Source organism: Canis lupus, chromosome 30 (genome assembly GCF_011100685.1).
Source record: "Canis lupus familiaris isolate Mischka breed German Shepherd chromosome 30, alternate assembly UU_Cfam_GSD_1.0, whole genome shotgun sequence".
NCBI lineage: Eukaryota > Metazoa > Chordata > Mammalia > Carnivora > Canidae > Canis > Canis lupus.
The window spans coordinates 15,251,415-15,274,918 of NC_049251.1; the positions used below are offsets into that span (position 1 = coordinate 15,251,415).

A 23,504-nucleotide genomic window follows, 5' to 3' on the forward strand; every position below is an offset into this window, starting at 1 on the left:
TTTTTAGTTTAATATTAGTGACCAAGAAAGAAAAAGGATAATTAACAATATAAAATAACTCTACCCTCAAGTCACGTCCACAAGATATTGGGCAAAACGATTCATCGCTGCGTAATTTAGAAAAGAACAAGGTGGTTTGGCAAATTCTCTGAAATTACTAGTGCTACTAATAAAACAGGCTCAAACCACCTTAAAATCTTAGAACTCTCCTTAAGGACTTACGCTTAATTTTTTTTACAGCTTTAATGTACTGTCCACGAAGTTCTTCCAAGGCCCTCCCATTGCATAGCAGGCAAGCACTTTCTATGGCCCCTTCTGACAATGACCTAAAAATGAACCAAATATTGCAAATAGAGATTAAATATCTATCTATATATTCTAATACCATCCAATTGAGATGTGCTTTAAAAAATCATGTGAGAATCTTCGCTATAGTTATTTAAAATAGAAGAAAAAGAAACAAATGTTATGGTTATTTATATAAATTATGATAAATCCACATGATGAAAATATATGAAGTTACTAAAAAGCATATTATAGGGGAATATTTAATGACATATGGAAATGTTTATCTTATAACATTAATAAAAGCTTAGAAAATAGCTTACACAATAACCTCAGTTTTTAAAACATGTACATGTGAGTATAAAGGAACTTAAATGATGTAAAACAAGAGGTTAACAGAGGGTATCTACTAGGAATAGGGTTTGGAAGATTTTCTTTTTTTATAGTTCTTGCTATATAACAAGTTTTATATTCTTGGTATGAACATTATTTATATAATTGATGTTAAAAAATTAAAAATACTTAGAAATAAATAATTTCTTTAAAATAGTAAAAGTTGGGGCACCTGGGTGGCTCAGGTGGTTAAGCAACCAACTCTTGATTTCAGCCTCAAGGACGTGATCTCAGGGCTGTGAGATCAAGCCCCAAGTTGGGCTCTGTGCTGGACATGGAGCCTGCTTAGGATTCTCTCTCCCTCTCCCTCAGTCCTTTCCACCCCCACAGGTTCCCACTCCCTTCTCACATGTGTCCTCCCTCTCTCAAAAAAATAAATAAAAATAAATTTAAAAATAAAATAGTTAAAATCTACCTTGGTGGTGTTTTACAAAGTGTTCTCAGTTCTTCCAATTTATTCTTCATGTCATTGTTTTCTTCTATTAATTCTTCAACAACTTTACTATTCTCTTCTAAAAAAAAGAAAATTAATGGTATATTGGTTAATCTCTTCTTTCCTTAATCTTCCTCTCCCTGAAATTCCCAGTGCACATGGTGCACATAGAGGAGATTGTAGAAATGGCAGTTGCTCCCTGTATCATTCATTCCCTGATAATCCTAATCTGACTATTCCCTATTCCAATTTCTCAGCACTTAAAATCAATATTACATCCACATCTTGCTTTGGGTTACACCTTGTCTTGGAATAGGTTTCCAACTGTTTCATATGCATCTATTTTGTTTCCCAGCTAGATTGAAGCTCTGTTGAAACATACTGGGTCTTCTATTCCCATGTTTCTCCTGGATCCTGGTATACAGTCTATACTCATATAAATGAACATTGAACAAGCACTGCTATACAAAATAAGAAGAAAATTAAGATTAAGTAAGTACCACTTTCACAATAATGCAAGATTTTCAATTCTTTGGACTTTTAAAAAGAGGATGAGAAGACTGATGGAGTCCATATGGAACAGAAGACAAAGCATGCACTTCAGAGTGAGAGAGACATGGGTTTAAATCCTAGCTCTGCTTCTTGGGCAAATTACTTAAACTTTCTGAACCTGAGTTTTTTCATATGTAAAACAGAGATACTTACCGTTAAGATAATAGAAATAAAATAATAAGTCCACAGCACCTTATATAAAGTCTGGCAATACCAATGTTTAATAAATATGAACAAGACACACCATGTTTCCTATGCCACCCTCTCAACACACCCTGTAAATTGAGTAATGAATCATTCTATTTCTCCTAGTGATTGATATAACTTGCATATTTTTAAATCACTCACTCTTATTCCATCACTTTTCAATAAGCGCTACCAAATCAACATGGTGAAAAATGAAATTTAAGAAACAAAAAAGAAAAAAAACAAAAACAAAAACAAAAAAGAAGTAACCAGTATAGCAAAAACATTGTCAACTAAAAGATGTACACTAAGACAAACACTGAAATCAAATTATCCAATGACTTAATTCTGACCCTGAACCCTTTTATAGCCTCATGTTTTGAGCTAAGTACCAATTTCCTAGATTATTTCTAAATCTATGAATTACAGAAGATAGCCTCAAAAAGCACTATACAGAATAACTATAATCACAATGCATGGTGATAAATATTATTTATAAATAATAAACGTATCCAGCTGCCTTTGTCACTTTATTACGTAAAATAAATATTCTTGATTTTCATCAAACTTTAACAAGAGCTACAAATAGCTTGTTTACCCTTCTGGCCTCTCCCAAAGAACTAAACCATCACCATGGGAATTACAGTTGTTAAAGTTTTTACCTCAAAATTCTTAAAATCCTATCTTGCCTTAAAATAATTATTATCTATTACTAACAGACTTAGTAAGCAGTAGGTGGAAATGAAGCAGGTGGCTTCTCTTTGTCAATATTATTTACCGAGTGTGCTATGTTGCCAGGTACTGTGCGCTAAGTGCTCAGTCAGGACTTGATCCTTCTCATCACCAAGGCTATGCTCCAAAGGACAATATAGACAAAAATTAATTACAAGGATGATATGGTAAATGTTAAGAAAATCATTGGAGCTGCCGGTAGTGTCAAACAGAAGCTACCAAGTTGGGGGTGGTTAGGAAAGCTTCCCTGAGGAAGCAATGTAGTGGGGGAGGGAGGAGTAGGAGTTAGCCGGGCAATGTGATCAGGATGGGAATACTGATGTTTTGGTAAAAGGAGATGAAAACAGACAAGAGAAAAGAGACAATAAAATCCATTCTATAGCCCTAGGAGAGAATAAAGGGGCTGGAGCAAGATGAGGCTAAGGGGCTAGCAGATACTAAATCATGAAAGGCTTCTTAGCCTTAAATAAAGTATTTCTATTTCGTACTGAGGGCCAGATAAGCCACAGAAGGACTTTAAACAAGACAGTGTCATGATCCAATTTACTTTTTTAAAAGGTCACTCGAGCTGCTTGATGGGGAATGGATATGAGGGACAAGATTAGAAACAGAAAGGGCCAGGAGATAACTGCTGTCCAGGCAAGCAACAGAGTTGACATACAGAAAAAAAGGAAACCTATCTATCCGCCTGTTTTTTTCTGGGTCACATAATTTTGGGGACCCTTGCATTCAATCCCTCATTCATTGAAACATTTATTATCATCGGCATGTTAACAGGCATCATGACTACAATGATGAACAAGATACAATATATTCCTTATTATCAGGGAACTTAAAGGTTGGAAATGGTATCAGGCAAGTAAGCAAAAAATTAAATACAGAATGGTAACAGAGTAGGAGCCAAGAGTGCTATGGAGCTACACAGAAGTGGTCCATTGGCAAGGAAAATCAAAGAGGTCTCTGCAGATAAAGGCATCTTTCTCAGCTGAACCCAAAAGGAGGAGGAAGAATTAGGCTAAATGAAAATGAAAGGATATGATGTAGGGCAGGGTGACAACACTGTACGCAAGGTCCAGCAGTACAATTCCTGACCAGCTCAGCAATCTGAGCATTTCAAGTGTACAGAGAATGAGCACAGGAGATAAGTTTAAAAGGTAAGAGGAAGCGCCCTCAGAAGCCCAGTAGCCTCCCTTATGCAAAAGGGGAAGTGGAGACAGCAGCAGATATCCCTTCCAGATAATCTCCCTGACAGCACTGTGAAGAACAGACTGAAAGTACTGGAAGGATGCCAGATTGGGCCCATATGTCTTTGTGCACATGTCTCCCCTCTGCCTCGAATGCTGTCCTCATATTTCAAGGCTTAGTCAAGCCTTCCTTAACTCAAGCAAGAGAAAGAGTTCATTCATATCCTTTCTTCCAAGTTTACACAAGCATATCACCAGGAGCACTTGGTGCTGCACTTACTTATTAATCTCTTTTTAGGTCTCCTCACTTGAGGACAAGCTTCTTGAAGGAAGGAAACAGTCTTGTACGCCTATATCAGAACAGGAATTCTGTATGATGTATTCACTGCTGTGTCCCTAGTGCCTAGAACACTGCCTGACACATAGTGGGCACTCAGTACCTATTCAATCCAAAAAGGAAGAAAGGAATGTGACCTTTTAATCAGAGCTCCAATTTTCCTCTTTGTAGTTCAGGAATAATAATTTGATCGGTAAAAATAGGGGCCAAATTAGTTTACCTTAATCCTCAAAGAGAATTGGTGCCTACATTAACTAAAATGTCACATTTGAACATGTCAAGGATCAAACACCGGTAGTAGGGCTACTTTAAATGCTAACCTCCAATTTTTTCCACTACAGCTTTGTGCTTTCTTTCTAAATGCTGAAGATGCCTACAGCATTTCTCCAGTTTTCTTTTCAGATCTTGACATTCCTGCTTTGCCTTTTCAAGTTCTTGGAAGCAGTGTCCACAGCATGAATCCTTAATTTCAAAGATCTTTTTCTTATCTGCAAAAATTAAATGATAGCAAACTTTTACATCAATTTAAACTAAGAACTAAAAAAGGAAAGGAAAGGAAGGAAGGAAGAAAGGAAGGAAACCAGGTGACATGGCTAGAGGCAACAGTGCAATCAAAAAGAATGTGATGCTTAAGACAGAGAGATCTGGGTTTAAATCTTCTTTATTTATTGGCAATAAGGCTCAGAGTATATTATATAACCTGAGACTTAGTTTTTTAGTATGTAAAATAATACCATCTATTTTAAAAATTGCTCTGAAACATAATGTTCAGCTCTTAGTATTGAATACCATTCCCTAGTAAAGGAACCAAGGACCTTCAAGAATTGGCTAATTCCAGTACTGGGACAAGGGATATACAAGATGAAAGCCAGAAAGAAATTCCCAAAAAATACAGGCATGCCACAAGGTCGTAGCAGCCAGTTTGAAAGGATCCACCAGTTGAATATGGGGCAATTTTAACAGTAAGTACAGTAATGAATCATAAAATAATAAAAAAATAGAAATTCATGAGCCATACCAATAATCCTACCCATAATGGAATGGATGGGTAGATAGATGGATAAGTAGATTAAGTTGATACATAAATAGGTAAATGGATTGAGGGACAGATTGATAAATAAACAAAAAGACAGAAAAATAAATAACTATACCAACTAACAGGAGGATTCACAATTATAACAACATGCCAAATACCAACTGATAAAAGTGGAGGGAAGTCTAGAGCTGGAAAAATTATAATTTTGCAAATACCACAGTAAAGATAGAATCAGACAAGCATCATCAATGATTACTAAATATAAGGGAAATGTTTATGAGAAGGTGATTTTCATAGTCTTGGAAGTGTCTGCTAGAAATTGCTTATTAGTTGTGAGGTGGGGGAAAGCCACTGAAGAAACTGGACAACACCCTGACCAGGTGCTCAAATGAACTTCACCAAAAAAAGACAAATGGACACTGTGCACCTCCACATGTGATAACACATCACCTATGCAGCGTTTCAGCCCAGAAAATGCAACCTGAATTTAATTATGAAAAAACATCAGACAAACTCAAAATGAGGAAAAGTTCTACCAAAAGCTGGAGGTGGGGTGGGGTGGTGGGGAGAAGGGAGAGTAAGTCTTTCAGAAATGTCAGTATCATAAAAGTAAAAAAGAGGCCTGGAAAATATTCTAGGCTAAAGGAAACTAAAGAGATGTGACATCTAAAGATTATACCTGACCCTGGACAGATTCATGTACTGTAGGGGGAAAAAATAATGAGACATTATTGGGTCAGTTGACAAAATCAGAATACATACAAGTTGATACAATATGTTTATCAAATGTTAAATTTACTATACTAACGTTATAAAAGAAAAAACTCCTAATTTTTGAAAATACCCACTGAAGTATTTAGCGGTAAAAGGGCACAATGTATATATTATATAACATCCTCAAATGGTTCAGGAAAGGGAATGTTCACATACACACACACACTGAAGAGCATAAAACTGTATAAAACATCAACAAATATATCTAGGTAAAGGATATATGAGTGCTACTTGCAACTATTTTTACTTTTGTAACTTTTCTGTAAGTTTGAAATTGGCTCCAAATGAAAAAAATATTTAAAGCTATCAGGAGGTACAAATGTATATAAATGGTGTGGCACGGTACCTGGCAGAGAGCAGCATACAATAACTAACAGCTATTGCTATTAGAAATATATGGAATTTGTAAAATTTAAATAATATAAAAAATGATACAAAAAATAGATTATTACTATTCACATAATTGGTATAATAAAGTAGGACACAAATTGGCACAGGCTCAAAAGCCGGTACCCAAAAATTTGATGTAAACTCACTGGTCCAACAAAATTATTCTTGGATCTTCCCTGACTTCAGTTTCCTTTAAATAGTGCCATTTATGTCCACAAGCATCAAAGAATTAATGAAGCATCACGGTGGTATTATACATGGCATTTATATTTTTCATTTAAGATACTGTTGTAAAACTAGAAACCAGGCAAATGCTCACTGACAAGATAATAAATTACAGTATATTCATAGAATGGAACACTACGCAGCAACTAGAGCTACATGCATTAGCAGAGGCAGGTATCAGAAGCTTGCTATGAAGCAGAGAAGAGCAAATTACAAAGACTACAGTGAACATTTTTATAATGCTATTAGACAACACAACAGCTTTTTCAGGATTACCTGTATTTGGTCAAAACATAAAGAAAAGCAAGAGAATAATTTTTAAAAATCAGAATATGTGTTACCTTGGATTGTAAGGAAGTTACAGGGATGGGACTGTGGTCAAATACACAGGAGTCTTCAACAGTACTGGTGACGCTCTAGTTCTTAAGTCAAAGAGTGGGCTCCTGGTTGGTAGGCTTCATGACTTACAAGTGCATCACATATTTTCTTTGCATGTATCAACTATTTCATAAATTTAACTTACTTTAAAGAATTATAAGATATTAGGAGAATATAATCAAACAGTTAACATTGGTACTCTCTGGTGGTAGTATTATAAAGGACTATAGCACTTAGTATATATTTAGGATTACTAGCCCTTTCTAATGAATTGGTTGATGTGTTTGGTTTTAGGAAAAAAAAGACTGAAGAAAGAAAAATCCTTTTGTACTCTGATTTGTCTTAAGTAAAAACTAATTCCTTTCATATTGATAGGACTTCCCAAAGCCAAATAATATCCAAAATTTGTTGCTACGCATTTCATAAATTTGTGAATAAATTCTCGGGTTATTCCAAATATAGTAACAGACATACAATGACACTGAAAAGTAAGAAACAAAATATAAATTAAGTAGTATTCCCATATACCTAATTAATAATAAGTTATCCTCAACCATCTAGAATCTAGAAGTGAGGAAAAAGGGCCTATGGATGATCAGGAAAATAAACTGTCAACTCTTAGGAAAGGCAGGGGTTCTTTACAATTCTGGTAATATAACTGACTAAATTAGAAATTGTGGAAACTAAAATTATTAACCTAGTATATATGAGTTGTTCTGACAATTCTTAGTTCTTTTCTAGGCTGCAATAGAGGCAACAGAAAAGAAACAGAAAGAGTGGGTATGTGTTTGTATGTGGAGGGAGAGCAGGCTGCAAGAAAAGGATTGGAGCCTATAAAGGATATATCAGATCCTTGTTCAGAATTCTAGGTGATTAGGCAATATAAATCCAATCAGCATGCCTCAGTGAGCTCTGAATATGTCAAGGGGCTTCAGTACAATACAATAATTATTTTTCAGAGTAACAACTGTAAGTCATTATGGAAATGTTAAGCTATTAATTTACCAAATATTCAAGAACACAAACTATGTGCCATTCACTCTGCCATGTATTGGAGAGGAAAAGATAAAACACTGCTCCTGCCCTCACAAAACTCACAAATCAGGAAACACCTCTTCAGAAAGATTTCCATCAAAAAATTGTTGAAATAAGCTTCAATTATATGAATGAGAAGGTCTCCGTTATTTGGCAATTCTTTTACATGAAACCCGGGACTTCTCAATAAAGCCAGGGAATGAAAACATGACTATTAAAATTCTCATTATTCTCCTTATAATAAGAACTACTTATGAATGGAGCGAAGACCATGAAAAGATAGAATTCAGAGGGTCTAAAGCAGCCCCATTTCCTAAATGCAAAATGAAATCTAAAGAGAAGACACAGATTAGGCACAAGTAACAGTAGCCACTTATTTACTCATAAAAGTTGTCCACATCTTTGACTTCCTTTTATCCTCAAACCAACCGGAACTGTTGAGTATGAATGTTACAAAGACCAGTAGGAATAAAATCCCATTACCAGCTTCTGCTTCTGTTTCTTGAAAGGCTAAGGGCTGAGCACAGCGTCCAAAAGTAGGTGCAGGAAGGACTGCCAGGACTCCAGGGTCTCCTCTGCCAGTGACATCTGTGGCAGGATCCTTAGAGATCTTGGCCATATTTCTCTAAAAGAGATTATATTCACAGTTAATGCCATGTAAAAATCTTTACACAATTCTCTATTTAAAATGCTAATATTAAAAATGTAGAAAGAAAACATTGCCTGAAAAAAATCTTGCCTAAACCATCACCAGTACTTTTCTTAGGGTGTCACATGAATACTGTCATTACTATGAAGTAGTCTACTATGACTGTAATTCTCAAATTAGAACATTATCTGACAGAGGACTGGTGGGCCAACTATGAGACAGACAGGAGATAGTTTGCACACATACATGTGAATTTAAGATTTTTAATGGTCTATGTGATCAAATCACAGGACAAACTATGTGAAATCACAAAGGTTCTTGAAAATCCAAAACATTTCACTGCAGTAGGGATCGAACTCATTAGAAACTATAATACCAAACTTTTGCCTTTCGAGAATTTAAAGTAACAAGAGAAAAAAAACATTTATACAGTATGTCACATTTCTAAATACTTTAATATACACTGTCATTTTGTCAGGAAATTCAGTTGAATTCCAAAGTTAGAAAGAGAAACTGAAGCTAACCTAAACATTCTGTACAAGACTATTTCTTCACTAACCCTTATTGAACACTTTCAGTGTCCTAGTCCCTGCTATGACAATACAGCTACTAAATTCATGAACGGTGAGACATTCTTTTTAGGCAGTATTTTCAGGTTCTGGACAACTACTAAATCCCAGTGGAACACAAGTGATCTTGAGAAAGCTACCTTGTTTAATTACTTAAAACAGATCATATAAATTTGATTCTAGAAGCCTTGATTTTGATTATAAGAAACTCATTTAACTGGCTTTTGGGAAACCTACCTATGATATGCATCAGAAGCAGAGGTCAGCAGTTATCGAGAAAATGCAAACTCCAGGCAATCGAGAGGATATGAGGCTGAGGCCAAAAGGAGTAATAAAAGTTGAACTCTAAGGTAGCCAATGTTTCCAGTTTCTGCTCAAAACTGGAGAAAAGCCAGGACGACAAAAAAGCAGGAGCAGCAACCTTCTTGTCTTAGTTTTAACTTGACTTTGGTGGTAGAAGACAGAACACACATCCTTAAATTTGTTTGAAAATTCTGTTCCAATTGATGTTTTTGTTTTCTTTCTTTCCATTATGACCTGTAGTATTGTATTCTGATAAGGCATTCATTTTCTTGGAAACTACATTTTTAATTGATTGCATTCTGTCCATTTTTAAAAAGTTTTGATCACCTAAGTTATTTTAATGAAGACTTGTTTTATATATACTGATCATTTTTTCCTGTCTTAATGTTCATGAACAGTTCTAAAAATGACACATTTCATTAATTATAATTCATAGTTCTTCATATTTATGGCACCTATATTGCAAATTTATAATCACTGTTTACAGTCATTGCTTACCTCAAGCTCCTGAGCTCAGATAGCTCTCAAACAGCAGAAGATCAAGTATTCTTCTATGACAAATGCCAGAGAAGGCATTTGAAAGCCATGATTATCTCAGGAATAGAATCTAATCCCACCCAACAAAAGCCACAAAAGTCTAAGTTCTTAACCAAATTATGTGGTTCTACCTTCACAGACATGTGAGCTACATTAAGTCATACACTTATGTATGACTTCACACTGCCATAGCACAATTATAAGCCCAATACAGAGACCCTAGGATTGATTATATATTAATAGCAGAGGAACAGTATTATATTTTCCTGATTTTTGTAGCAGAGATTGCCTTCTCAGGAAAGTAAACCTGAAAGCATAAAACATGATTTTCCATCACTGCTTATGCTTATAACTGGCTATAACTAATTCTTCATTTTTTTTCCAAAAATTTTCAGTTGAGTAGTATAAGCAGTATTCATGGAAAGTGTGATTTTTTTAAAAAAGATTTTATTTATTTATTCATGAGAGACACACAGAGAGAAAGAAAGAGAAAGGCAGAGACACAGGCAGAGGGAGAAGCAGGCTTCATGCACGAAGCCTGATGTGGGACTCGATCTCCGGATCCCAGGATCACGCCCTGGGCCAAAGGCAGGCAGGCGCTAAACGGCTGAGCCACCCAGGGATCCCCATGGGAAGTGTGATCTTACTGTGTTATTTTTACATTGAAAACAACTCCTAACAACTCTACAAAACCCAAGGAATTAGGCCAGACATTTGTACCTTCTTTTTTAGATAAGCAACTATAATATATGACTACATAGGTAACAGACTAGTTGTCCTCAAGTGTGGAACTGGAACTTAGATTTTTTTCTTCAGTTTATAACTCTTCCCAGTAAGTATTAAAACCAAATGTTCAATCTTGGCCTTGAAAAATTGTTAATCATGATATCTTAATGAAACTTAACTTTATTTTAAGATTTTATTTATTTATTTATTTATTCATGAGAGACATAGAGAGGCAAAGACACCGGCAGAGGGAGAAGCAGGCTCCCCCTGCTGAGCAGGGAGCACCACATGGGGCTTGAACCCAGGACCCCAGGATCATGACCCAAGCTGACCCAAGCCAAAAGTAGACACTCAACCACTGAGTCACCCAGGCATCCCATGAAACTTAACTCTTTCGTCTCCTCTCAGACAAACCTTATAATGTCAGCAATTTTTTTTCCACCTCTAATTCCAAATGTTGAAATTGGCTGATCACAATGCCTACATATCATTCTGGATTTTTCATGCATATCTCATTTCTTTAATCATAAGCCAACAAGACTTCAGTTTTTTCAGATCTTCCACAGAAACTAAAAGCTGGTGTCAGAGACTATTTAGACAACTAAAAGGATACAATTAACTCATTTTACATGTCCACATATAGTACACCAACAAAACTGGGATTCAGAGTTTTGTGTGAGTGAGCCATACTTCTAATTGCTTGTTTCTACAACAATATTTTTTGTACTTGGTTGGCATTTTTTGGCCTTTGTGACACATATTCCTGGAGGGCAAGAAACAGGCTTCCAAACTCTTTAGAAGCTCTTAAGAAACCCTAGTTTAATACAATGCATATTTCTTGAAGTGGTCATGCCCAAAAAACAAAAACAGGAATGAAAGTTATTCAGTTTTTCATAGCTCAGGCCCCTACAAAGAACGGCATATATTTTTTAGGAAAGAGGTCTAGTGCCTAAAAGCTCTGCCTCATATCTGTAGCACTCTGAAGAAGCAAAAGTTTTTTTGGCAAAAAGAAATAAGATTCTTTGGATTCGCTACAAAAAGTTGTTAAGCTACTGGTAAAAACACAAGTTTTATGTCTATAAAACTGTAAAACGAAGAAAGGAAAAAAATACCATATGCAACTTCTACAATCACCTTTGATGTTTATTAATAATGCTTTTCACTTATCAGGAACATACCTTTTCCCACTCTGAGTTGGTACTTTCTATAGCTAGGGAGAGGATATCTTGAAATGCTTTCTGTATGCAGGCCTTTAGTTTTTCAAAATATTGTGCAGATACCCATTTTGAAGAACAAGTTGACATGAGTTCCAAGAGTTGCTTGTCCTCTGAACCACTGACATGTTCCTTTTGGGTGTCCTTCAAGAGAAATTCAAGTACACTGAGGATGTCTTCCTCATACTGATAGATTTCCAGTTGGATCCGCCTGGCTTCCTGCATGGCCCATTCTCTACGACTCTGGTCTAGACATGTTTGCAATTCTGTCTCCTTCTGAAGAAGTAGTTCAGTTTTTTGTTTCACAAAGTCTTCTTTGGCTGCTGCAAGCACCTCATTAATTTTATTTCGATGATCATCTAAAAATTGCCGGTAATCTTGCTCATTTTGTTCCTGAATTCTGTGGATTTCTTCTTGCTTTTCTTTGTTCCATTCACTCCGGGCCTTCGCCAGCTCAGCCCTGACAACCACAGGGACTTCCTCGTTCTTTAACTCAAGCTCTCTCTGAAGAGAATGAATCTTCTCTTCCAATTCTTTTCCAGGTATTCCACTTTTTTTCATATTTTCAAGCTCGCTTTTCCATTTCTCTTTAGCTTCAGAAATAGCAAATGATATCTAAAAGATATAATGATGTACATTTAAAATCTTTAGGATCTCCTCATGAATTAAAAAATTAAAGTAACTATTTGGGATAAGACATTGCTCCCAAAATATACTTATACTATACTCCAAGATCCTTTCCCTCACTGTTTTTAAAATACTTCATTTATTTATTTGAGAGAGGGAGAGAAAGAGCAGGAGGAGAGGCAGAGGTAGAGGGACAAGCAGACTCTCCTTGCTGAGCAGGGAGCCCCAACATGGGGCTTGAACCCAGGACCCCGGGATCATGACAGAACTGAAAACAGATGCTTAACTGACTGAGCCACCCAGATACCTGCCTTTCCTTCACTTTAAATCACCTAATATATTTTATGACTTATATTATTTAGAAAACACAAGTTTCTTCAAGGAGAACTAGAAATTTAAACAGACCCCCCAAATATGTAATTACACAATTATTCAAAACTAATTTCTGAAAAAAGTTCATATTGGTTTTATACAGATGTAGCCTCAAATTTTACCTAAGCCCATGACAAATGAAGTATCTTTTACATGAAGCAAAAGCAGCTTCATAAATAAATCTTACTATTAGAAATATAATATACTATTAGAAATATACTATTAGAAATATATAATAAAAAATATATTCTAATATATAATATATTAGATTATATAAATATAATCTTACTATTAGAAATATATTCTATAATTAGAAATAGATAGAAATATATCTATTTCTATATAGATAGAAATATATTATATAAATATAATATATTTGCAAATATATATGCAAATATATATTTGCATAACTTGCTGGCAAACATAACTATATTTTAATGGAAGCACAGTGGTTAGCAAAATTCACTAAATGACAATACCAAACATAAAAAGTCATTTTTTCATTAATCTAATTTTCTTTTATGACAAGGCTAGCAGATCACAGATAATAATAGAACATAACCAAAAAGTCCTAGGGAATCAAAAAACTAAGACTTAGCTCTAACCCCGCCTTTGACTGCTGAGGCAGCCTAGCATGGTGCTCAACAGATCAGGCTCTAGGGATACATTGCTGCAGTAAACTTAGCAGCTGTGGAACCACAGGCCTTAATTTCTTTGAGCCTCGGTGTCATCAACTATAAAATGGGGACAATTATAATTCTTACCTGATAGAATTTTGTTAGGAATAAAGGACAAAAGAAAAAAATACATCTAAAGCACTTAGTCCAGAGTCTGGCAGATAAGGACTCAAAAAATGTAGTTATTTAGTTACGTAGTTATATAGTTATGTAGTTATTAACCTTTGGATGCATGGCCTTAGAAAAAAGTTGCTTAATCTTTTTTGTACTTCTTGTCTTCACCTACATAAGGAGCAGATTAGATAATGACCTAGAGTCACTTTTTATAAATTCAAAAAAGTTACAAGGATATAAGTGTTAAAAGAAGTGGGCACTCCAAAAGTTTGGCCTAGAAAGTGGTGATTGCTAGAAATCAATTCTATCTATCTATCCATCTATCCATCCATCCATCCACCTATTCTGGTTGTTGAAATAGGGTATCTATTTCCTGAATCTTCAGGTATTATATAATCTTAGCAAACATCAACTACAAAAATTCTTAAAGATGTTATATGGCTTTATTCAATACTGCGTTCCTGAATAGTTGAACATAAATCAAAATTTTCAAGTTGTATTTTAAATTTACCATCTAAGATGAGCTTTACAAAAGAATTCACAGCAAAATTCTTTTGCTACCAGCAGAATGATTGAGTAGCAATGTGAAACATGTTTAAAGAGTGCTGTTTGGGAAAACAGTCTTGTCACAGTGGATCCTGGAAATCATTACCAGGTAACTTGGTGGAGGTGGCATATCCCATGGAATTTGGATGACCTGCTGACCTCACCAAAAGTGTGCATCCTCTCACATGAAGTTGTACAAAGCAAATCTGACAGCATTAATCAAGTCAGTGGTTCCTGATAGTTGCCACACATTAGATCACCCAAGAAGCCTTTAAAAATCCTAATACCCAGGCCACACTCTGTACCATTAAAACATAAAGCCTGGGGGATGGGAGCTAGGCAATAGTATTTTTTTTTTTTTTTTTTACAGATTCTCAGGTTTTTCTAATGTTTTCTAATGCAGCAAACTTTAGGAACTTTGACACTTCCGGACTTCAGAAAAACTGGCTTTAAATTTTTATAGATCTTGATTGATCACTCTCATCTTACAAGAATTCTCCAGCCAATGCTATGCAACTGGCCCTTGCTCACCTTTTTTGGTTTGGAGGAGGGATCCACAAAAGGTTAACATTACGTTTTGTGGCTGAATAATTATTTAGAATGGTGCTACTCAAACTCTACTGTGCTCTAAAAAACCAGCAGTGTGTATCACCTAGAAGCCTGTTAGAAATGCAAATTCTCAGGATTCACTGCAGGCCCACCAAATCAGCATCTCTAGGAATAAAGCCCAGGAATCTGCTTTAACAAACCCTCTACAAATCTCATGCTTGCTAAAGTTTGAGAAGTAACACATTGTCCTCTCATTTCTTTTTCTTTTTTTTTTCTAAAGATTTTATTTATTTATTCATGAGAGACAGAGAGAGAGAGAGGCAGAGACACAGGCAGAGGGAGAAGCAGGCTCCATGCAGGAAGCCCGATGCAGAACTTAATCCTGGGATTCCAGGATCACTCCCTGGGCTGAAGGCAGACACTCAACTGCTGAGCCACCCAGGCGTCCCTGTCCTCTCATTTCTGTATTTCTGCATCCACATACATTTGGGTCTCCTGTGTTCTTAAGGAAAGGTCTCTTGACTACTTTATTTTCTATATCCTACCCAACTTAATTATTCTTGACTTCTGAGGTCTGAGACACATGCACATTACCACATTATTTCCTCTTTCTCTTAAATTTCCTTCTGAAATATTTCAGCATACTAAAAAAGTATAGAGAATAATGCAATGAACACCCACATATTATCACATAACTTAAGGAAAATGTTAAAATAGTTTACTTAGGCTGAATTATTTCCTTAAGTAATCTGTGGAATAAGATCATGAATATGACACATGAATGCTTCAATGTCTATTACACACTTTTTTTTTTCCCAAAATGGTTGTAATATTGTGAGAACAGTATATATCTGACACTGCAATCTATTATAGTGTTTGTATTACAATTAGGAAGAGAGACTTTACACATACGGCAGAAAAGAGCACCTTAAGTTTGTTATTTGGACTTCTCATGAAGACTGTATGTCCATATTCTTGGTGTACTTATCCATAGATTCTTGTTTTTCTCATAAATTTGTATTGTTTTTCTTATATATTAATATTAATGTTTCTCATATTTAGTTCATTTATTTTGCTTATTTTTATTATCCTGTCACTTTTTTTTTATTACAAAAGCAAATGTGTTAAATGTTTGTACCTGTTTTATCCTCTTCATCTATCTTTGCTACTTTTTCCGTTGTCCCAAAATTAAGTTATTATGGTATAGACCTGAAATATTCAATTTCCTTTTTTTATACTTTCATTTAAAAATGTTTAACTTTGGGGATCCCTGGGTGGCTCAGCGGTTTAGCGCCTGCCTTTGGCCCGGGGTGCGGTCCTGGAGTCCCGGGATGGAGTCCCACGTCGGGCTCCGGGCATGGAGCCTGCTTCTCCCTCCTCCTGTGTCTCTGCCTCTCTCTCTCTCTCTTTATGTCTATCATAAATAAATAAATAAATCTTTAAAAAAAAATGTTTAAATTCTTTTGGGGGAGCAGGGGGGCAGAAAAGCAAAGTTTACTGAGTGATAGTATAAAGCTCCAGAAGAGGTAAGGGACCCTACTAGAGAGTTGCCCTAAAAATGTTTAACTTATATTTTTGTTTTTGTTTTTTTTTTTAAGATTTTTTTCATAGAGAGAGAAAGGGAGAGCCAGTGACAGAGAGCATGAACAAGGTGGAGGGGCAGAGAGAAAGGAACAAGTAGATTCCCTCTGAGCATGGAGCCCCATGCGGGACTCAATCCTGGGACCCCAGGATCATGACCAGAGTTGAAGGCAGATGCTTAACCAACCAAGCCACCCAGACACCCCAAAATGTTTTCTTGATCAATTTAGACTTTCTTGTGATGTATGTGTGGGTAATCTTAATTTTTCCAAAGTGCTATCTGGCTATCATAAGACTACTTATTATGGATTAACTCCTTATCCCCTTGCTTTGAAACAATTAAGCTTTTACTTATAGTTGGGCCTATCTCTGAAGTCTATATTATACAGAATGAAAAAGAATTCTATTTTTGTGACTCAACACTGAATTGTCGCTTTCCAACATATTCTATTATGTGTTAGGGCTGGACTACTATTTCTTTTCCAGAACATTTAAAAAATTTCTAGTCCTTTCCAAGTAAATTTTAGTACTATTGTGTCAAATTTCAAAACCATGTTCAGTTTATTGGCATCTTGATTAGAATTGGTTTACTCTAACAAATTTTAAGAATGCAAATGATTACATTTCTGGTCAAACAACATGACATATCTGGAAAGGAGAGTTGGGCTATTTTCCAAGGAGATTATAAGACAACTGACAGAGCATAGGAAACAAAGCATATGAAAGAAAATGGACAGCTATTAATAAACAGATAAACACCTGTTCTGAATTTCTTCTATAGATAAGGCAAGATCAAATGGGATTTAGTTTTACAGTTAAGGTTACCTTCCTGATTACGAGTTTCAAGACTCTAAAATACATTCTTTCTCCCTCAACATCTTGATGATGAGAACAGACACCATCAGCTAGGCTCTGAGCTAATGCTTAACATGCCTGACTGTATTTAATCCTTCTATAACACTGTGAGTAGATACAAATTCCTGGGGTGAAGATGAGAGGTCAGGAAAGAGGCCTTCTTGAAGCTTCTTTCCAGGAGAGTGCTTACCCGTCTGGCCACAGTGATGTCTTGTTGTTCTTCCCACTTCTTCTGTTCTGCTCTTACACGTGCTTTATACTCTGCAAGATCAGGCATTTCTTCCAGCCATCGATGACGAGCATTTTGTACAGCTGTTTCTACCTGCAATTGGGTATTGCAAGAGAAGGAGGTAAAGTGAGGTATAAACTTTCAGAAGGATCCCATATGCAAATAGCAACTATGATTTCATGTGCATTTTATATTGTATTGCACTACATTAGGTACACTGACTTCAAGTACTCCACCTTATCCCAAACAGTAGATTCTAGTCCTTCTGTTCTAAACTTCTCATACTGTTCCATGCAAATAGCACCACAGGAAGTAGGAATCTGTAAACATTTGATGGCCAATACTATTATTGGAAAGCTTCATACAAAGTAACGATTATCATTTCCAACAAACTCATATTTATCTTGAGAAAAAGGAGAAGACATGCAGGAATGCTGCTTGGAGTCAGCGGCTGTCCCATCAGCACACTCACCATATCCACAGACTTCATGCCTTACCTATAAACACATTAACACATGCCAGCATGCACCAATATAGTTTATAGCCTTGTACCTAACAAGTTTTCCTACTATCTTGAGTTTGCAACTAAAGAATGAGGGTGATACATCAATTCGGGAAAAAAATTTAAGACCTGATGAATTACGAAGGCAATCTGGTTGTAAATCTGTCACCAGTTACCACAAGATCATTTATTAAATAATCTTTCCTATTTCCTTATTTTGAAATACACACAGACACATACATATCTATATCCATACAAACATACAAAACCAAAATTGACATAAGGGGCTGAATTGTTTTGGAAAATGCTAAATACATTTACAGGTAAAATCTGGGAGTCAAAAATACAGGGAAGAGATAAAGCTCCTATAGAAGTTTATATTCTTTAAAAAGTTATTATAAATATTTCCTTCTGGGCAGCCCCAGTGGCCCAGCGGTTTAGTGCTGCTTTCAGCCCGGGGTGTGACCCTGAAGACCCATGATCGAGTCCCACGTCAGGTTCCCTGCATGGAGCCTGCTTCTCCCTCTCCTTGTGTCTCTGCCTCTCTCTCTCTCTCTCTCTCTCTCTCTCTCTCTCTGCGTGTCTGTCATGAATGAATAAATAAAATTTTAAATAAATAAATAAATAAATAAATATTTCCTTCCTACTGTATCATGCTGTTTTTCTTCATAAGATCTATGATTGTATACACCAGAGCAGCACCCATAATACATCTCTTTGCCCACAGAACATTTTATTAACTCTGTTCAAACCTTAAGCATTACAGAAAATTATTTAACTGACTGAAGATGCCCTCAATTCCATTACATACATTTGTACATACATTACATCCTATACTGTAAGGATTCCGTAAAATCATGTAGAACAATTTTAAAAATAGGCTGAATTCCAAGTATTTATCAAAAGCTAAATATATTTTCTAAAACTTTAGGTATTATCCTAAGATTTTATAAGTCTAAAATAGTAAATAAAAAATAAATAATATTATAGTAAGGTCCAGGAACCTCTAAGGAACTAAATACCCTGTCAGGTGCTCTGTGAGGTCAAAACTATTTTCAAAATAATATTCAGACCTTTTCTTTTTTCACTCCCATTTCTTCATGTGTAAGTAATACAATGCTCCAGAGGCTACATGCTATGTGGAATGTCACTGCTCTGACAGCCAATGGAAAGTGTGCTTCAGTATTTTTGTTTTTTAAAAATTTCTCATATTCATTTTCCAATAAATAGATATAACACATACAGAGAAAAGCTTTATAGAGTCGTAAGTTTTTAAAAGTGTAAAGGCATACTGAAACCAAAAAAATTCAAAAATCACTATAATGATATAGATTTTTTAAAAATTAACTCTTTATTCCATTAATACAGAGCTATACTTTCTCAGTATGACATTTCTTGGAAACCAAGTAATATGCCCCAGTTAAAAATGAGCTAGCTTTCTGAGCACATCCAAGGGAAGGCAATGGCACTGCTTTCTGGCAATGTATGGGATTTACAGACAACGTCCCATTTAATGGGGCATGCTTGCAGATTTAACTCTGCAAGTCTCAATGTAATTACCGGGGAATATCTTACTTGCTTTAAGTTTGCTTAATCTAAAATTACCTTAGTTTAGTTTATATTAGTTAACTATATTTAGTTTATATTAGTTAAACTATTAGTTTATAGTGAAGTATGAACATAGAACATAGTGGAGTATGTTCTATAAAGTTAGATACGAAGATTCACAGTGAAATTATGGTTCATTCCGTTGTAAAACCACCACCTTTAACCTCAAGCATCCTAATGCTTAGACTGAACTCAATGGGGCAGTCTGAAAACTTAAAGAATACACAGAAAAGGGATCCCTGGGTGGCGCAGCGGTTTGGCGCCTGCCTTTGGCCCAGGGCGCGATCCTGGAAACCCGGGATCGAATCCCACATCAGGCTCCCGGTGCATGGAGCCTGCTTCTCCCTCTGCCTGTGTCTCTGCCTCTCTCTCTCGCTCTCTCTGTGACTATCATAAATAAATAAAAATTAAAAAAAAAAAAAAAAAAAAAAAGAATACACAGAAAAAACAAGGAGTAACAGAAACATAATGAAGAAAATTTTAGTAACAACCTAAGAGGTTCTCTATCCTAGAATGTACAAAATTTTTAAAATATAAAGTTATGAACAAGTTCAATGGTACCATTTTACATGTTTTCATTAGTAGGCAGTTTCAATAATTTTACTATAATAAGCCATAATATTACCTGTTTGGCAATATTTTCACAATATTTGAGTTCTAATTCAACCTCAAGTTTCTTCAACTCCCCACTGATAGCTGTTTCTTTTTCTTGCTCTAAATCTTGCCGGATCCTTCGCTTCTGTTCTTCTATCATGGCTGTCATCTCTTTCTTGGAAATAACATCTGCAGTGGTTACTTGGTCAGTTTGGCTGCAACAATCTGAGGTCTTCTTTTTCATTGCCTTTATAGTTTGATCCAGCTTAGACTGCCACTCCTTTTCAAGCTGTTGAATAAGTTCTTGTTTGATCTGTTTTCAGAAGAAAAATCATATGAAAAGAAAAAATATTCAAATAAGCAAAAACTGGAATTAATAGCTAGCCAAAAGAGCAACCACAGCTGTGTTTGAAAACCATCTAGACATTGTTGTAGTAATTCCATGAGATTTAGAAACTTAGTCAATGAAAATATATTCTCAAGTAAACCCTGAAAGTTACTGTTGGACCCTATAAATGTGACATAAATCACATGGAAGATTTGAGTATACTGCATAAGGTCAGGCTATCTTGTTCTCAAGATGCTCCTTCTGGAAGCTTTGACATTGCCACTACAAAGATGGCATGATTTTTTTTTTTTCTTATGAAGAAAACTTCTATTATGTTTTTTCCATCAACACCAGGCTTTCCACAAAGCAGGCACTGGGTTAAGTCTAATTAATGAACTTAAAACTGAACAATCTAAAAAAATAGTTTTACTTACTTGAACAAGTTAGAACCTTATTTGTTATGATATTAAATTCTACTGAGTCAACTGTGCGTTCAAGAAGGGGGAAGCAGCATTATTAGAATAATATCTTAATGATAACTTTCTACTTTCAACAGTGTACTGGGATGGATCCAAGCAGTCTGTCTTAGGCAAAACTATGAAACAGCAAAACTTGCTTTTCCCTTTTCCTGTTTTCCACCTTCTGGGTATCCAGAGTTCTCAAACTGCTTTCCTGGCTATCACAATCCCAGGCTGCTGTATTGCTGCATTTGAAATGGCAACCTTGTGTAACAGTTTATGCTTTCCTGATAGTCTCACAAAAACATCACCAATTCAGATTGGTGTTTTTTTCATTACTAAAGACAAAATGTTTTATCAAAACTAGCTGAAGAATTATCAAATAGTAACTGTCAAGTGTCAGATAAAATTTAATAATTTGAACTATTCATATAACATTCTCTATGTACTCTAGAAATCCAGTTGATCTGAAAACTCTAATAAAGTTCTACTCAGGGATCCACTAACCTATAACAGTTTCCATCTAAAAATTTTTAAAGCGGTTCTCTGGAGGTTTCACCGAGATGCAACGAGAAATATCACACTGAAGCCCACAAGACATAATGCTAAAAAAAGTATACACTTCACATACCTATTGACATTCAAAAGAGAGCTTTTGTTCAGTGTCCCTTTACCATTAGTTCTGAGTCATGACTACCTGGTTGTCTGGATTTTTTCTGGTTCACACCTGACCTGGCTTATTTTGGTCTGAATTGCCATCTGATTCCTTTCCACCAATGGCACATGCCGAAAAGATGCTATCTATTTTTTTTTCAGTGTTGTATGATGTTGGAAACTGGTGACTGAAGAACCCATTTCCTCACAATCCGGTCATGGAAACCATAGTTGTACTAATGCTATAGGGCAGTCTCAATTACATGGCTGAGAAAGTTGTTCAGGATCATATCATATATCACTGTTACTTTCTGTTGACTTTAGAAGGAATCTTCAAATTGTCTTATCTGTGTATATCTATCCTTCAGGAGTTGTTCCATATGTATCCACATTTCCTTTTGACCCACAGCAGAAAACTGCTACCAATTTTCTGTTTGTTTGTGCATAGGTAGATTTACTACATAAAAAGCCAGCCAAAATTTAACTATAACAGAACTAAACTAAAACAGCAAACATCTATTATTTCTTATCAATCTCTGGGTCAGCTGGGTGGTGGTTCTGACCTAAGTCAACACTGTTGATCTCTGCAGGCAGTTGAGGTACACGATCTATATAGTCTCTATAGTCTCATTCACATGTCTGGAGGTTAGCTCGATATCTGTTAGAAAGTTGACTTGGTCAATGTGTCATCACTCAACAGGGTATCCCAGATCATTCACACAGTGGTGGTCACTGCATTTTTCAGAGCATCAAGCTTGTATGCCCCAATGCATAAATGGCTTGCATTTTTAAGGCTCTTTTTACGTAATGTTTACTAACATCTCAGTGGCCAGAGCCAATCATGTGGCCAAGATCAGATTCAAGGTGTGAGAAACAGACCACCTCTTACTGAGAATAGCTACAAACTCATACTACAATACTAGTGCGTGCATTCACTGATGGGAAGAACGTGTGGCCATTTTTGCAATCTACCACAGTGGGGAAAACCTTGCTTACCTCTCTTTATAGAAGTAACAGATTTATCAAGCACAGGGATCTGCCATTTGAACATACTAGAGGTATATCTAACTTTAAAAGTTTTATCATTAAAAGGAAGTACATTTTTGGATAGTTTTAAAATATTTAAGCTTGATTTGCATGCCCCAGAAAGCAAAAGAACTCTAAGGACAGACTCAGCATGTATTACAACTATATAAATGAGCCTTAAGGTGTATAGAAGTGAAATTATGAATGGGAATACTGCCCACTTTTGCCTTGTCTGAAAATTCATGACCTCCAATGATTATTAATACACAGGCTGAAGAGTTCTGTGTATGTGACCTTTTCCCATTCTCTGAACAAGCCAGGCAAAAATGTAAGCAAAGTTCTGTGTGTCAATAAAAGTTCTAAAACATGGAATTCAGCCCCTACTTAACCCACAGCCTGACTCAATAAGCATTTCAGAAAAGAGCACATACAGAACAGGAAAATACACCCCAGGACTCTCGGGGTTGCCTATCTTATGAATTCTGTATCCAGACTAAGTTACTGACCCGAAAGCCAATTGCAGGGAAAATGGTTTATGTCCTGCAAAAAAGGACTACTCTGAAAGTTCCCTAGCTTGCTTGAGTTTAGAAAGATTCTTCTATTGTGTGCGTGTGAAACATTACCTAGGAAAACAGATTGGTATATCTTTGCCTACCTCTAGAGGATATGAAAAGATTAAATAAATTCTCTTAAATTTAAAGTTCTGTTCTGACTGGCTTATAAAGATTAGTAAGTTTTATAGTAGGTTTATGTAAGTCTAAATAAAAAACTAAAGTATTTCCAGAGAAGGGAGGAATTATATATACTTCTAATGTGGTAAGTACTCTGGCCCTTTCAATGAGGGTG

General features: G+C 35.7%; 1 protein-coding gene across 2 annotated transcripts in view; it reads right to left on the reverse strand.

Annotated features, from left to right (window-relative positions):
• Nucleotides 1-23,504, reverse strand: part of CEP152 (centrosomal protein 152) — an 88,990-nt gene that overhangs the window by 8,271 nt on the left and 57,215 nt on the right. The window contains exons 18-24 of one of the 2 annotated variants that reach the window (XM_038580371.1): nt 20,224-20,505; nt 17,450-17,581; nt 11,903-12,553; nt 8,424-8,565; nt 4,423-4,590; nt 1,094-1,190; nt 223-326 (exon numbers count right to left, since the gene is read on the reverse strand). In XM_038580371.1, coding sequence (XP_038436299.1) covers nt 223-326; nt 1,094-1,190; nt 4,423-4,590; nt 8,424-8,565; nt 11,903-12,553; nt 17,450-17,581; nt 20,224-20,505 — 1,576 coding nt within the window. The remainder of the gene's footprint in view (nt 1-222; nt 327-1,093; nt 1,191-4,422; nt 4,591-8,423; nt 8,566-11,902; nt 12,554-17,449; nt 17,582-20,223; nt 20,506-23,504) is intronic. The other variant, XM_038580372.1, reaches the window with a different exon arrangement.